General features: G+C 44.0%; 1 protein-coding gene across 1 annotated transcript in view; it reads right to left on the bottom strand.

Moving 5' to 3' along the window:
* The window catches only part of CFAP221 (cilia and flagella associated protein 221), a 563,252-nt gene that overhangs the window by 71,184 nt on the left and 476,119 nt on the right, over positions 1-15,949 (bottom strand). Inside the window, exon 22 of the mRNA XM_085646788.1 lies at positions 1,356-1,451. Coding sequence (XP_085502914.1) covers positions 1,356-1,451 — 96 coding nt within the window. The remainder of the gene's footprint in view (positions 1-1,355; positions 1,452-15,949) is intronic.

The raw sequence follows: 15,949 nt of genomic DNA, 5'->3' as shown, positions 1-15,949 counted from the left end.
TTTTCATTGCACTTACAGCATTTTTTACTCTAATTCAATCACCAAAGTGAATATAACTAAGACCTTCATTACGAGTGGCCCTTCAATTCCGAAGGGCCCAGTACCACAGTTATTGGGCCCATCAGAATTATACTACTGCCGAGTGGTGTTCTATCTGCATACTTCACTTGCTGTAGGTAACTGAAGTCATATGGCTGAAATCGGGCAAACATGCAGAAAATGGCATGGTAAGTATGAGTTTCACAAGTTACTCCACAAAAAAGTATAAACTTCATTATTTACACACCACGGAAATGACCAAGATGCTGGTAACAGTAGTTATCATGGGCGCGGGGGTGTAGTCCTGGGATTAGAATGGCTACTCATGACAAGGGCTTTGTTTTTTGGCCAGGCTATATGTATGATCATTTTCCTAACTTTTTTGGTGTTTTTAAAAATGTTTTATAGCTAAACTTTGTGCTTTGTTAGAAAGGTATTAGAAAAAAATTGTATTTCATGTTTAGCATGGATAAAGCACTGCAAATCGTAATGAGCACTTTGTAAATGGATTACAAAGAAAATCAATGAATATGACAGCTTCAAAGACGTAGTAGTAGAAGCTTGGATTGTCAAGAATAAATAATGTGTACAGCTTAAGCTTTGTTTTAAACTTTTTATCAGGGGTTCTTTTACCTTCATACTTTTGTCAGCCTGGTGTGACATACCATCAGAGGGAAGTATGCCAATACACCTATCAATGTCAGAAACTATCTGGTTTCAATACAGGAATGTATTATCTGTCACCTGCGCTAGACTCTCTCGAGAAATGGGAACGCTTTAATCAGCAAGTGTTCTTCAGTGAATTAAGAAACTGAAAATTAACTAGTGAATGTAGTGACGTTCATGTTTTCCGAATAACCAATTTTGCGTGTACTTCAGGGTTACTGACAGTGCTTGCCTTAAAACTGTCTTTGGTGATGGATCGCTTTGGAGGAAGTGGAGATTGCGCCTGTCAGCACTCCAGAGTGACGGCTTTAAGTCAGAAGTTATGGTCAAGGACTATGTCCTCCTGAGGATGGGGATCTCTTTCTTCCAGCTCAAGTCACAGATTGTCTTAAATAATACTTATTTGCCAACCCTACTGCATCATTCATGTTACTGGACGTCTTAGGGTTTACATATTCCACACACGCCTAACGGTAGAAAAGGATGCTATATCTGAATATAATCCTCACCATCTCAAATCTTCATCATTTCGTGCACATGACTACAGATGCAGTGTTCTGAAGCTGTCAACACACACGCTGTATGACTATTTATATAGCTAGTAACTTCCAATAAAAATGAAATGTATAGTGCAGGGAAAGGGAACTTACTTTGCGGATATTACATTTTCCTTATCTAGATCAGGCAGTCTGACTAGTAAAGAAGGTCCATCTTCAGGCAGCAGGTCATCATGGAAGGCATCATCCCTATGGAATTAAAAAGAGAATTATTCATATCTTCTTTATTAAGAAGACCAAAGCAAATAAGAGAGAGGGCAATGCTTTTCTTGCATTTTTCAAGTAACATCTAACCCTGAGAAGAGTGGGATGGGAGGTGGGGAGGGGAGGGAAAAGGGATTCTTGGTGAAAACCCTTAATAGTTTACAAGCTGTTACAAAGTAGTAAGCTTGTCTATAAAAAACAAACAACAACAAAAACACAAAAACACACATCCTCTAGTGTGTAATTCACCAGAAACAATTAAGGGCCGATTTAAATATAGGCAGCGGACGGGCTGGCTGTCCTTCGCCAGGGTGACGGGGAATTTACTCTATCGCCCTGGCACAGGTCCCGACAGGCAAACTGAGAAATGTCCATTGGGCGGTCACAAGGTTCCAGAAAGGCCTCCATTCAATTCTGAACCTTTTGGGGAATCGCTTCTGTCTGTAAGCAGAATCCCCCAAGCCCAAATGAACAAAGCACCGTGCCACTATGCCAACCAACAGAGAGAACTGTTTGCATTAAGCTCAAATTGGCAAATTGCTATAAGGCAATTGAATTAAAGCATTACACTCTTCATACTGCAGGCGAACCCAAATAAGTACAATGTGGTCGTTTAATTCTGTGGGTGGAGTTTTGTCTGCTTCTCATAGCAAGTGCCTTTTTTTCCGTAGCCCAGCTACACAATTTACTGTCCTACCCACATATACAAACTACGTTTCGTGCTCCTTCACTGACTAAGTGGTTGTTATGACTATTTATTACTCACTGAAATGTGTACTTGCCCTTTTCACAAAAAGACAACTAAACTAAATGGAATTACATATTTCAATCATCAGGCAATCACCATGGAATGGTATTGTCCTAAGTGTATTATATTTTTACCATTCTCATATGGCCAAAATGTTGATTTAAATTGTGGTGGCTATACTGCAACTTTAAAGCAAGAATATACTATGTACTATACCATTGCATGATAGCCACCTATTTATATGTTTAATTTTGTTACTCCAAGCATTTGCCCTCTATACCTATGTTGGTTTGTGTGTGTGTTTTATTGTGGTTGAGTAAGTGGATGAATGAAAGAATGAGTCAAAAGGTGGGTGAATGGGTGCATGAGTGCAAGGATAAGCGACAGAGTGCATGTATGGTGACATATTAAGTGCATAAACCCATCAATGACTGATGAGGCGCTTTCATTTATTAGCAAGACCTGTTGGCATTTCCAATGCGTGCTTCTTTTTGTGACAAAGCTCTGTCAAGCTGGCGTCAGGCCAGACCTAAAAATAAAGTGAAACGGCTCCTGTGGTGAATTCCAAGGCACAGTAGGAATTCAATAGGGAAGTGTCAGCTTCCTGCAGCTAGCACCAAATAATGATGATACATGCCACACCTGACTTGGTGCTCATAGTCTATTTAAAGAATGAAAATATTCCAGAATATTCCATGGGATGTGCTAGAGGTTTGCACGAGAGGTGGATACTAATTATGACACCAAAGGTACAGGTCATGTATGAAGGTGTGCAGGGTGGAAAGGGTTGTCAGTGTATCCAGTCAAATAGGGGAGAGATAGCAGCTGAAAACTGGGCTGTGGAAAAAAACACAGGCTGAGGGAAAGGGAACTACAGTTCCAACTGTGGACAAGCGGTGTTGGATGGGAAGGTTTTAAGTACGATTTGGGATGAAGAAAAGTAAAAGGGTAAAAGAAGAGAGCAACCTTTCAGATGTGATGAACTGCAATATAACTGGCTGAATTTCCAAAGGGCTTTTTCACTCTCCAAGCTCTTGTCGCTGAAATGAAAATATACGTTGCTGTAACTCAACTCAACACACCGATGTGTCTTTACTCCCATACACTAGCGCCTGTCTGTTTTAGGGAGCGGAGGCCATCTAGTAATAAACAGAAAATGTCCGCGGTCGATAAACGTGCTGTTTGCATTTGCTTAGAAGGGGACAGGACTTGTGTCTTTCCCCCTAAAAGCATTTGGTTGAAGCACAGCAGGATCCAGAAGAACTTCTGACCGAGTTGTAGCATTTGTAAAGCCCAAACAAACCCACAGACCAGACTGGCTCTTGGTGCTGACACCAAACTCATCTGTAGACCCAACACTGTTAACATCACGAAAATCTTTGAAAGACTAGGAGTTCCAAGAGTTGCTCCTTAAACTGAATGCGAATGAATTTCTACTCTGGCCTCCTCAGAAAAAGGGCAAATATGCCTCCTTTTGTTTTAATCATCACTTAGGGGAATTAGAAGATTATTCAAAGGTGACTGAAAGGCCCAGCCTTGGCGATATCGAATTACTCTGCTAATAAGGTAAGTGGGAAGCCTGTGTGATATTCGCTTGTTTAGTAATTAGAAGTCCTTTCATTTTATTCTGCTGGCACTGGAAACCAGATAAGTGATCAACATCTATTTCTGCGGTCCCTCGACTCAGGTTGCAGAACAAATGAACCATTCATATTCTCCCACTTTATGAAGTTGATCTAATTGGCATTTTGAAATCCATGCTTAAAGTTAATTAGCTTCGTCGTTGCAGGAGGTCACAGCAGCTTTATCACTTTGGGCAGAAGGAGTTAAGTGTAGCAAGGCAGCGGGAGTCCGCAAAGATAATACAGTGAAAAAGAGGCTTTCAATAACGCTTTGACCAGGACATTTTTTTTTTGCCTGCCCGAGTCAACAAAATATTTTACGCCAGAATTCGGATTTAGACCCAGCAAGGGAACATCAACTTTGGAAGATGCTAGGAAAAAAGATGCGCTGAGGACAATCCCCTTTTCTTCTCAGAAAGCTATACTCTATCCTGCATTGAGGTTTACTCGGTTAAAAGGAAATCCTGTCTTTACTGGTCTGAAGACATTCAGCCCAATTCACAAAGGTATAGCTGGTCAGAAACACAGTGGCGGCTGCTACCAAGTAGCAAGGGTAAGGCGCAGGGGCAGCTCCTCCATGTGGCCGGAGGAGCGTCGCCCCACTGCTTTCTCGCATTGCGAGAAGTAGAAACATAAAATGGTATTTTAAATACCATTTATGTTTCTACTTCTTGCACTGCGAGAAAGCAGAAGGGTTTGGTTGGGAGCGGGCAGGTGGGCTGTCCTGCTCTAAGGCAGGGGAGGAGTGGCTTGCCCACTCTGAGGGCGCTGACTGTTTGGTCGGCCCCAGAGTTTGGCGCACTCTGCATTTTCTCCATGTAGGCTGCATGCAGCCTACACGGGGAAAATGGCCTCCCCATAGATGCCTATGTAGTCGGCGTCCCAGCCAATCACAGCGCTGCCATTGTTGTGATTGGCTTAGGGAGGGGAGGGAGGCTGCCTGCTTCCTGTGAGGAGCAGAGAGAGAAGGAGACTCGATGCAACGCAGGACCGGGCGGCAAAGGTAAGTTAAACTTTTTTTTATTATTATTATGAATTAAACCTCCCCCCCACATGACACCCTCCCTGCGTGACCCCCCACCCCCACCCGCGAGTCATGCTGGACGCGACTGATGGGGCATGGGCAGAGGTGGGGGGGTGGGGTTGGGGAATACAAATATACATTTTTAAAAACGTACCTTGCTGCCGGACTGCTGCCTTAGCCTACGTCATCCTCTTCTGTTCCTGCTTGAAGCAGGAAGCACAAACAGGCTCGCCTAGCCATACAGCGTTGTGATTGGTCTGAGCTCTGTGGTTCGGTGCTCAGACAGACAGTGGGAGCCGGTGCATGTTCCACACCAGGCCGTGTATTACAGCCTGGTGGGGAACATGCAAAGGGATCATGACTGTTTGCCAGCCCAAGATGGCCGGCCAAACCGTCATGCGCACTTGAGTACCCCAACCACTCCTCCCCTTGCTGGCTGTGACACAGTCAAGCCCCGCCCTGACACCTGAAAAATAAAATGTAATAGCATAGTGCTATTATCAGATTATTTTTCCTTTGTCCACTGCTCAAAATGCAGTGGGGCGACGCTCCTCCACATTAGCAGAGGAGCCGCGGCCACGGAAACATATACTTACGGCCAAAACTAGAGGGCTTTACCCCTGTAAGGTACTCAAAAGATAATACCTTCCCGCTATATATAACTTACTCCACATAAATTAATACTATAACAGGCTGTCCGGGCCGGCTTTAGCACCGGTGGCGCCCTGTGCGAGAATCTTTTATGGTGCCCCCCAATGGCCCTGTTCTCCAAAGATTCCCTCTCTACTACCATGCAATAGTGCCCTTCATCTTTCCATAGCTCCTCTTTCACATGAATTTCATTTGTTTTATAGCACTACTTATACCAGTGTAGGGTGTCAGAGAACTTTACATCACACACATTATACGGAAACTGAGAAAGGCAAGAGGTGAGATCTATTGGCTTTGTCAATGGATGTTCTTATGTAGTGCTCACACAGCCAGGACACATCCTCAGAGCACTAATAAAACATATCATGATCACAAACTCTGAGATCTCTGAATGAATATAAAACTGACCTTGCGTCTCATGATACACTATTTTAAATGTATAAGAAATATTTGCATTTGATTTGAAATATAATCGCTGATTTTAACTTTATGAGTGCCAAGCATAGGATAGTTGGAAAAGCATTCATAGTTTAGTAGACCTATCTATGCATTTCTAAATTTATATTTTATCGCATGCCAGGTGTTAGACCTGACACCATTGGCTGATATTCCCCCAAACATTTTGCTTTCACCACCTCCTGTTGTGCTGAATTTGCTTTTGTTGGCTTTAGGACTCTGCATTTTACCACTTCTAACCAGTCCTAAAGGGCTTGTACTCTTTCCGTAGAACATCATACAACTGGCTTACACCTGATTGGCACATTTAATTTACTTGTACGTCTCTAGTAAAGTGGTACTACATGAACCCAGGTTCAGTAAATAGTTAATTGCCACCATAGGCCTGCAGCCCTCATTGTGTGCCACCCAATTAAGTAGCCTTTTTAAATATGTCCCAGTCCTGCCATTGAAACCTGAGTGCACTTCTTGGGCTGACTATTGTGTTGTGTGGAAAAGTGTGGCCACCTCTGCGATAGGTGCAATGCACATAGATGTGCCATCCCTGGCGTATAGGCAGTGTGAACGGGCGAACGATCTCTGCCATAGTTGTTGTGTGGAAACATGCACTTCAACTGGTATTCCTGCAGGCTAAATTATATGCAGAGATTCTGGGCCCTGCTACAGCTACTCTGTGAGTCCATCAAATTTACAAATTGAGGCTAGAGTTGGGCACACAGCATTTTGATGGTTTGATACTCCACCTGATTGTGTGTTCAGCCCCTCCGCTCTCACCAATATATGTATGCATATATTTACAGCTATGTAACAAAGAAAAAAAGCATAATGACGAATACATTCTGTATCTATTAGATCTCAGAAATGTTACTACTGTTTCATAAACAGCCAAAGGCTGTCGGATGACACACAGTTACCAGACTTTCAGAAAGTGGACAAAATTACAAAAAGATTTTCTGGTTAATATTTGCTTGTAAAATCAAGAAAGCGCTCAGTGCTCTTGCACTCCAACGAGCAACATGCTTATAGTCTTAGAAAGGACAAATAAGGCAAAATACTTATCTTGACTTTAGTGTGGATCTATTCAGTTACAACTCATTCTGGCAGGCTTTTCCTTACAAAGTCAATTAAATAAGCATTCAAAACTTGATAAATGAGGTGGAAGGGGAAGAAGACAGATGTATTGGCCGGAGCCCCCATATCGAGCATAAACAATACAGCAACATTTATGGTCATTTGCCAATTCTTACTTCCAGACATGAAGATGGACTGATATTGTTCTGTAATTTATGGATATTGTTCAGTACATTAGTCTACTTTTTCTCTGGTTCAATTGTATATATTGATGTTATGTGTTTATCTGATCACTGAATATGTAATTGTGGTCTACAGCCCTGAAGAAGTTCCTCGCTGTGGGAGCGAAACACATTGGATGTCTTCGCTCATTAATAATTAAGGATAGATGTGCAATAAATAACTTTTCTACAGGGATTCAATCACCTGACTTCTCATTGACTCAAGGACAGTTAGAAAACATTGAAGATACATTTGCTATACTGTTTATATGTATTTATCTCAGCTATGACATGGATGTTATCACTCTGTTTTGTAAAATTGGTTGTAAAACTGTCTACAAAATAAATGACTCCCGCATATCGATATGAAGCACTACAGAAATGTATGAAAACCCTCATTACAACGGACAGGCTCTGTAAAGGTACTACATGGAAACACCGGCTGCACATAATGGGAACGAGAGTTAACAATAACTCATGAAAGTAAATTGGAGCTGTTTCTGGTGTTTATTTTGCTGTTTCCTTACGTTTATTTTCATTAAAGAGCTATAGATGCAGACAGGCTCTGAAAAACAGCAGAGCAGTAAATGAAATAAGTGAAAATAAACATGCATGAAAGTGTGTTTCACATATGGCGCAGTCCCGCATCAAAGGGCAGCTGCTGGGCCCTCTCAAAAATTTAAGTTTGGAAAAAAAAATCTTTAAGGGGTGAAGGTGAGAGAAGCACATGGAAATGATAGAGCAAAACAGAGTGGGGCTGGTGAGAGAGACACACAGGGGCAAGAGAGAGAGAGCGAGCGAGCAGCATGGAGCGCAGGGAGGGTGAAGCACACAGACGAAAGTGAAACATGGTAGGAGGGGGGTGGGAGTGGGGGAACCACACAAGGGAGAAAACTGGAAAGCATATGCATTTTTGAGTGCTTACGCAAAAAGAAACAAGAGACAGCAGCAGGGAGGGTAGAAAATCTGATAGACAAGAGAAAGCAACACTAAGCAGGAGAGGACGAGAGACACAAACAAGTGAGATAGCTGGAAAACACATGCTTTTTGGTGGATTACTTAGGCAAAAAGAGAAAAGTAGTTCCTTAAAAGTTAGCAGTGTAAGGACACGAGTAAAGAGACTATGCTCCAGAGGAGGGACAAACACAATATGGACAAACCGAGCCATAGAATAAGAAGCAAGCAAAAGAGATAGCTAATGAAGCTAACAGATGGTAATCAATGGCTAGCTTTAAACCCACTGCAAGATGTTGCTAAGCTGACAATAGTTCTTTTGCAATCAGACAGCTGTGATGTCTAGAAGGCTTGACCTAAAGGGGGAAAAAAGTAGCTAAGCAAAAGAAAAACATAGAGGGATGTCATAAGATACAGAATATAGAACAGAAGGGACAGAACTAGACAAGTAGAACTGAAAATACTGCAGTGTAAGCATTGGCAAATCCAATAGGTCTAGGCAGTGTAGCCATTTAGCTTTACTGCAATTGCACACCCATCTATGGGGCCCATCTTGGAACAGGTTTTAAAATATTACAACATATTTTAAAAGATGGGTACTCCAGATGTGTACGCATTCCCAATGGCTTTCTTTGAATGCATAATGCATTTGCATAATGTTTAAATAAATACCGTTAAGCAATGTACACTGTGGGTGGGCGTCCACCCTTGGTGACCATCTTTGAATGCATTTTGGTTTTATTTTATTAAATTCCATTCAAAGATGGACATCATTGATGTATATGCAACCACGGTGGCCAACAATGAATGAGATTTATTACAAATAAAAGAAAACATTTTAATAGATGTTTAACCATCATGCAGAAATGCACACTCGCACAGCCAACTTGAAATGGTCAAAAAACAGTTTGCGAAGGGTTGGCTATGGGCACGTTTTCGATAAACCTGAGGATTTGGACACAGTAAGTAATAAGCATTTGCAATGCAATAGGTCTAGCATTTCTTAAAGTTAGAGCTGTTGGCGTTGAAAATAACAATGTTTTTACTTTTGTTTTTTTATTTGAAGTGGAGTTATTATATAAAATAAAAGCATGCGGCCGCTAGAATAGCGTGCTGTGCTGCCAAAACATTTAAATGAAAAAGTGCAAGCAAAGCAGCACTGTTGCAGAAAAGCATGTCGTGTCTGCAGTAGGAGAAACCAATAAAGAAAATAGTGCTTACAGACTAAATAAAACCTACAGTGTAACAACCGAAGTAAAAGGGCCAGTCCTCATGGGAGGATACAAATGAAGACGAGGCGGTACTAAGAAGGGTCTAACAAGCCTATTAACGAATCAGAAGCCAGCATTTACGAAGGACAATGACACAAGCCAATGACAAATATGGGTGGAGAGTGGGCGGGGCTTCTATTCCATACTCAAATCCAGCATGCTCGCAGAGTAGCACATGCACTGCCCAGGCTTGACCTAAAAAACCAGGGCCTTAGCTATTAGTTGTGCAGCAAGAACAGTGGCACCCGGACACCGGGTTTTGGGAAGGGTGAGTGGCCCACCCAATTATGGCTGTCGAGTAACCAAGGCTCCCATGCTCCAATACTATATCTATAGCATTCTTACTCACCATTGTCTGCACAACATAAGGTTACACGCTTAATTAAAATGTGATCTTATCCCAAAACGGTGTATTTTCTTTCGTTTTTCAAGCTGGCCACTTTAATTACCTGCACTTCCGTGAATGCAAAATGATTTGCACCAAAAAACATGCATTGTGTTATCCCTTAAAATTTGTAAATATCTTTATTCTTGTGCCCAAACTTTTGTTTTCAATTTACACAATACTCCCTTTTAATTTGAACCACTATGAATAAGTAAAATGTTGTGTTTACTGGACCACTTGCAATATAGCGTAAATCATGAAAGAATTTGAAGTCTAAGCACAAACATTTTTTGCGAGTCAGATGAAACTCGGGTCATCTCAATACTTTAACAGTGTTTATAACGATAAAGACAGCAGCATGAATATGTCATCTGTAACTTCTTGCATTGCAGTATTAATCAACCATTGAGCTTGGCGATGCTAACCTCGTCATTCAACTGGTTCCCACTCTGTTTATTTACAGAACGAATCGAGAAGCACATTTCCCATCTTTCAGTAAAGAAGTCTGAAAAGTGTTTTTGTTAAGAAATGTATGTTTTAAATATATAACATTAATGATTCCTATTTGAAATACGTAATTCTTCCTTAAGGCAGTGGAGAATAGCATGTACTCGTGTAAAATATCATACTATCGTTTGAATACTTATAATGGGGCCAGGTGCAATGTGAGTGAAGAAGTAATTCTTTGCTTTTTAAGCGTTCTACTTCCTTTATTTGACCAACCAAAAGAAATATACAGAGATCATGAGCTGTGTGGATCACACACAGGGGAGGCATGAGTGAGTAAACACAGCACTACATCATGCAGCCACAACAGAAGTTGCAAAGTAAACAAACAACAAATGGCTCTGGTCAAATGGAGAGCCACCGAGTACAGTTATCTGGTGCTCCTTGAGGGAAGATAAATATCTGCTGAGGAGGAGAGCAGTTGATTCTTTTTACGATGCTTAAGTTGGCAAGCTTCATCTGTTAAACTAATGTTCACAGCACATGCATGAGATCCTCTACTGCCCCCATTGCCAGAATGAGCAGTGCCCTCTTGGACGCCATGACGGTGAAAGTCCCGGAGAACTTTTACAGCGGACAAAAGGAGTGCGCACACAGCTGCTGCAGACAGCAACACAGACCAGGGAAGCAAGCCAGGTGCTGCTATTAAACTCACGCTGCCCCATACCGCCATCTTGATAGCTGGCCAGAGAGCGGCCCCAGCACCTAAAAAACATAATATTGAAAAAATAGAGCTTGACGAGCCTTGCTAGAGAAAAGAAAGTCGCGGCTCGCCAAACACTGTTTTTTTAATATTGTAAGTTATTCGTAAGCAGCGCAGCACGCCGCGCTGCTTATGAAAAGTGTATACAATTGCAAAAATAGAGTTTGGCCAGTTGGGCAACAGAAAAGAAAAGCGCGACAGCAATGAGGAGCAAGCTGTCCAGGTGACTTAACATTTTTTTTTTTTAAATAATAAAATAAAAAGAAGAACGGAAGGCGCCCGGGCGCTAAAGGTAAAGCGTGGCTTAAATAATACAATTATAAGGATTTAGTTGAAAGAAAAATAAGAGCACACAGCCCCTATAGTTATAACGTGCCGTGCTGACAAAACATTTAAATGAAGGTGCAAGCAAAGCGGCACAGATGAACAAGTTACTTACCTTCGGTAACGCTTTTTCTGGTGGATACAGTATCTGCCTGTGGATTCCTCACCTTGTGAATATCCCCTGAGCCAGCATTCCACATAACTTTTTTCCCCAGCTCTCTATGCCGACGTGGACGACGTCATAATGCATCGGCTCCGCTCGCGACTCCGTATGACGTCACCGGAGCCATAAGAGAGCCACGTCGGCGTGATGAAGTCAGTTCCACCCATTTTTTCCGTGCCTCCGAGGCGCACAGGTGGACCAACGACAGATTCAAAGTATACACAGTATACAATATACAATCAAATATAAAAAGAACATATACAAAAGGATAGCTAAATAAAACAAGCATTTCCTACCAATGTACAGAAAGCATAACAGCATCTCAAACAAGACATCTTTTAAGGCATACAAAGGTGGACAACGGGGAGGCGGGTGGGCCAGTGAGGAATCCACAGGCAGATACTGTATCCACCAGAAAAAGCATTACCGAAGGTAAGTAACTTGTTCTTCTCATGGATACATCTGCCAGCGGATTCCTCACCTTGTGAATAGATTCCCACAGCAGTCCCCACTCCCGGAGGAGGGTGTCCACCTTCCTATACCAAAAAGTCTTGCAAGACAGAGCGCGCGAAGTGGCCCTCCCTCCTCATCTGAGTCCAAGCAATAATGCTTTGCGAAAGTATGGAGGGAGGCCCAAGTCGGGGCTTTACAAATATCTGCCACAGGAACACCCCTGGCCAAAGCAGATATAGATGATCTAGCTATAGTTGAATGAGCTCTAATACCCTCAGGAGGAAGCTTACCAGCCAGGGCATAGCAGATCTTGATGGCAAGGATGATCCATCTCGATAAAGTGCGCTTGTGCACCGCTCTTCCTTTAGAATGTCCAACATAACCCACGAAGAGCTGATCGTCCAGACGAAAGTCCTTCGTTCTATCCAAGTAAAAGCTGACAGCTCTTTTTGGGTCCAGACGATGAAGCCTTTCCTCCTCTTTGGAAGGATGAGGAGGTGGATAAAAAACAGGGAGAGTAATAGACTGCCCCAAATGAAACGGAGTAACTACTTTAGGCAAGAAAGCAGCCCTGGTCCTAAGAACCATCCTTTCAGCATGTAATGTTAAAAAAGGGGGCTTAGAACTAAGAGCTTGAAGCTCACTCACCCTCCTTGCCGAGGTTATGGCTACAAGAAAGACCACCTTAAAGGACAACAGCCTCAGAGGACAACTATGAAGAGGCTCAAACGGGGACCCCATCAGAAAAGTTAAGACAAGATTAAGGTCCCACTGTGGCATTACAAAAGGAGTAGGAGGAAACTTGTTTGTAAGGCCTTTGATAAACCTTAGTACAATCGGAGATTTAAATAATGACGGTTGATCAGGAGGATAGAAAAGCCGATAAGGCCGATAGATAGGCCTTGACCGTGGCCACAGCACAGCCCTGTTGAGCCAAGGAAAGAGCAAACTGAAGCACATCAGAAAGATGGGCTTTTAAAGGGTTAATGGATCTCTCTCCACACCATTTAACAAACTTAGACCACCTATATGAGTAAATGGACTTGGTGGAGTGTTGCCTGGCCGATAAAATAACATCCACCACATCTGGAGGGAGAGAGAAGGAATTCAGGTTGCCCCGTTCAATCTCCAGGCATGAAGGTGTAAGCTCTGGAGCTGGGGGTGTAGAACCTGCCCCTCCGACTGCGAGAGGAGGTCTACCCTCAGAGGGAGACGGAGCGGAGGGCACGAGGAGAGGTGGAGAAGATCTGTATACCACACCCTTCTTGGCCAATCCGGGGCGACAAAAATAACTTGGGCCCGGTCTTGGCGAATCTTCCTCAGAATCCGAGGAATCAAGGGTATGGGAGGAAACGCGTAAAGGAGTCGTGAGCCCCAACTCAACTGAAACGCGTCCCCCAACGCCCCCTGCATCGGAAACTGGAGACTGAAGAATGACGGGCAGTGCGCGTTCTCGTGGGTGGCAAACAGGTCCACCCGAGGGGTTCCCCACGTCCGAAAGACATAACGAACCACCTCCGGATGGAGCCGCCACTCGTGGTCGGCGGAGAACTGCCGACTGAGACTGTCCGCACGTACGTTCAGCACCCCAGCCAGATGATTTGCCATCAGACAAATCTGATGGTCCTGAGCCCAGGACCATAGACGCAGGGCCTCTCTGCAGAGACAATGCGACCCCACTCCTCCCTGCTTGTTGACATACCACATCGCGGTAGTGTTGTCCGTCAGGACTTGAACAGACTGACCGCGAAGGGAAGGGAGGAAGGCCTTGAGTGCCAAACAAATCGCCCGCAGAAGGTTGATGTGAAGCAACCTTTCCTCTGGAGACCAAAGACCCTTGATCTCCAGAACACCCAGATGAGTGCCCCACCCCAGGGTGGAGGCATCCGTTATCACTGTGGCCACCAATGGAGGTAGATGGAAGGGCTTTCCTTGAGACAGATTGCCCTCCACGCTCCACCAAGATAGATCCGCTGCAGCTTCTCTGGAGATCCTGATCGACTCCCTGAGATCTCCGTTGTGCTGATACCACTTCCTGCGGAGGCACCACTGGAGCGCCCTCATGTGCCAGCATGCATGGTTGACCAACAGAATGCAGGAGGCGAACAGACTGAGCAGGCGAAGGACCTTCAGAACTGGAACAACCGCTCCATTGCGGAATAAAGGGACCATTTCCTGAATGTCGAGAATTCTTTGAGGAGGAGAAAATGCTCGACACACAGTAGTGTCCAGTACCGCCCCTATGAACAGGTTGCGTTGCGAGGGCACCAGGTGAGATTTGGGTACATTGATCGAAAAACCCAAGTCGAATAACAGCTGAGATGTTACCTGCAGATGATTCTGCACCATCTCTGGGGACTCTGCCTTCAGAAGCCAGTCGTCCAGGTAGGGGAAAACTGGAATCCCCAACCTCCTGAGATGAGCAGCCACCACTGCCATCACCTTCGTGAAGACTCGAGGTGCGGTAGTAAGACCAAACGGGAGGACCGCAAACTGCTAATGTTGCGACCCAACCGTAAAACGGAGATACTTCCTGTGCGATTTCAGGATTGGAACATGGAAGTACGCGTCCTGCAAGTCGAGCGACACCATCCAGTCTCCTTGCTGCAATGCTTGAAGAACCTGAGCAAGGGTCAGCATCTTGAATTTCTCCTGTTTCAGGTAAAAATTCAAGACCAGAATCGGACGCAATCTGCCGTCCTTCTTGGGAATCAGGAAATACCGGGAGTAGCATCCCTGACCCCTTGCCTGCTCCGGAACCACCTCTATCGCACCTTTTTGAAGCAAAGCTAGAACCTCCTTCTGCAGAAGAAGCAGATGGTCTTCCGAGCAGTAACCCTGGCAAGGAGGGTAAGGGGGAGGAAACTCCCGAAAGGGAAGGGCGTACCCAGTCTCCACGAGGTTCAAAACCCAAAGGTCAGTTGTAACAGATTTACAACCTCGCAGAGAGTGGGACACCCGACCCCCCACAGGTCTTACATGATCCAGGATGGGGGATCTAGGGCTGCTTCCCTGATGCTTCATTGGGAGCAGAGGAGGCAGAAGATGAAGATGGGTTGCGTCCAGAACCCCTCCGTCCTCTTTGTCTTCCTCTATACGACCTATAGAGGGGATTCTGCTGCTGCTGTTGCTGCTGCTGCTGAGGCTGCCAGAAAGAGCGAAATGAAGATCTGCCAAAGCCTCTGAAGTTTTTAAAACCAAATCCTTTAGCAGGAGCCTGCAAACCTAAAGATTTTGTCGCTACCCTGCTCTCTTTAAATCTTTGCAAGGCGGAATCAGTCTTCTCGCCAAAGTGTTTTTGTCCGTCAAAGGGCAAATCCACCAAAGTGGCCTGAAGGACTGGGTTATTCTTAAGACCCAGCGGTGCCAGAGGACAACACCTGAAACCTTCGTGGGTTACCTGTTCTGGCGTACAAAACACAGAGACACGGGACACTTCCAGTGACGTCAAAGGTCAGCGTTTATTTACTGCAGGGATACAGAAATCACAAGAAGTACACAACGTGTGGGTTCTCGGAGACTGCTTCGAATTGCAAAAGTGGATCGCTCCTTTTATACACGTTTTTGCCATTGCACTTCATGACAAACAAAGGTTACAACTCAGTTCCCACAATAAACTTCAAAAGAGTCGCGTTCATGTTTCAGGAGGCCGGAACATAATTACAGCAGCATTGCCGGTTCCCAACTGTAAAAACATATCATCTCCACAGTTAAACACATTCCATTCTGACTGTAAACACATTAAAAGAAGGGACAAAAACAGATGCAAAGAAAGAACAAGGATGCATGACAGATTAGAAAAGAGTGTTGGGAGTAATAACGGAAACTTGATTACAGGATCAAAGACCTCGTGTCTAATGCATGCACGACTGAAACAATAGACTAGCACGATAAGATGAGCCTCGAGCGGGGCCATCTGCCTTCGCCGTG

This window comes from Triturus cristatus, chromosome 3_2, assembly GCF_964204655.1.
Source record: "Triturus cristatus chromosome 3_2, aTriCri1.1, whole genome shotgun sequence".
NCBI lineage: Eukaryota > Metazoa > Chordata > Amphibia > Caudata > Salamandridae > Triturus > Triturus cristatus.
The sequence above is the reverse complement of the archived record's forward strand: the minus strand, read 5'-3'. Positions and strand labels throughout refer to the sequence as shown.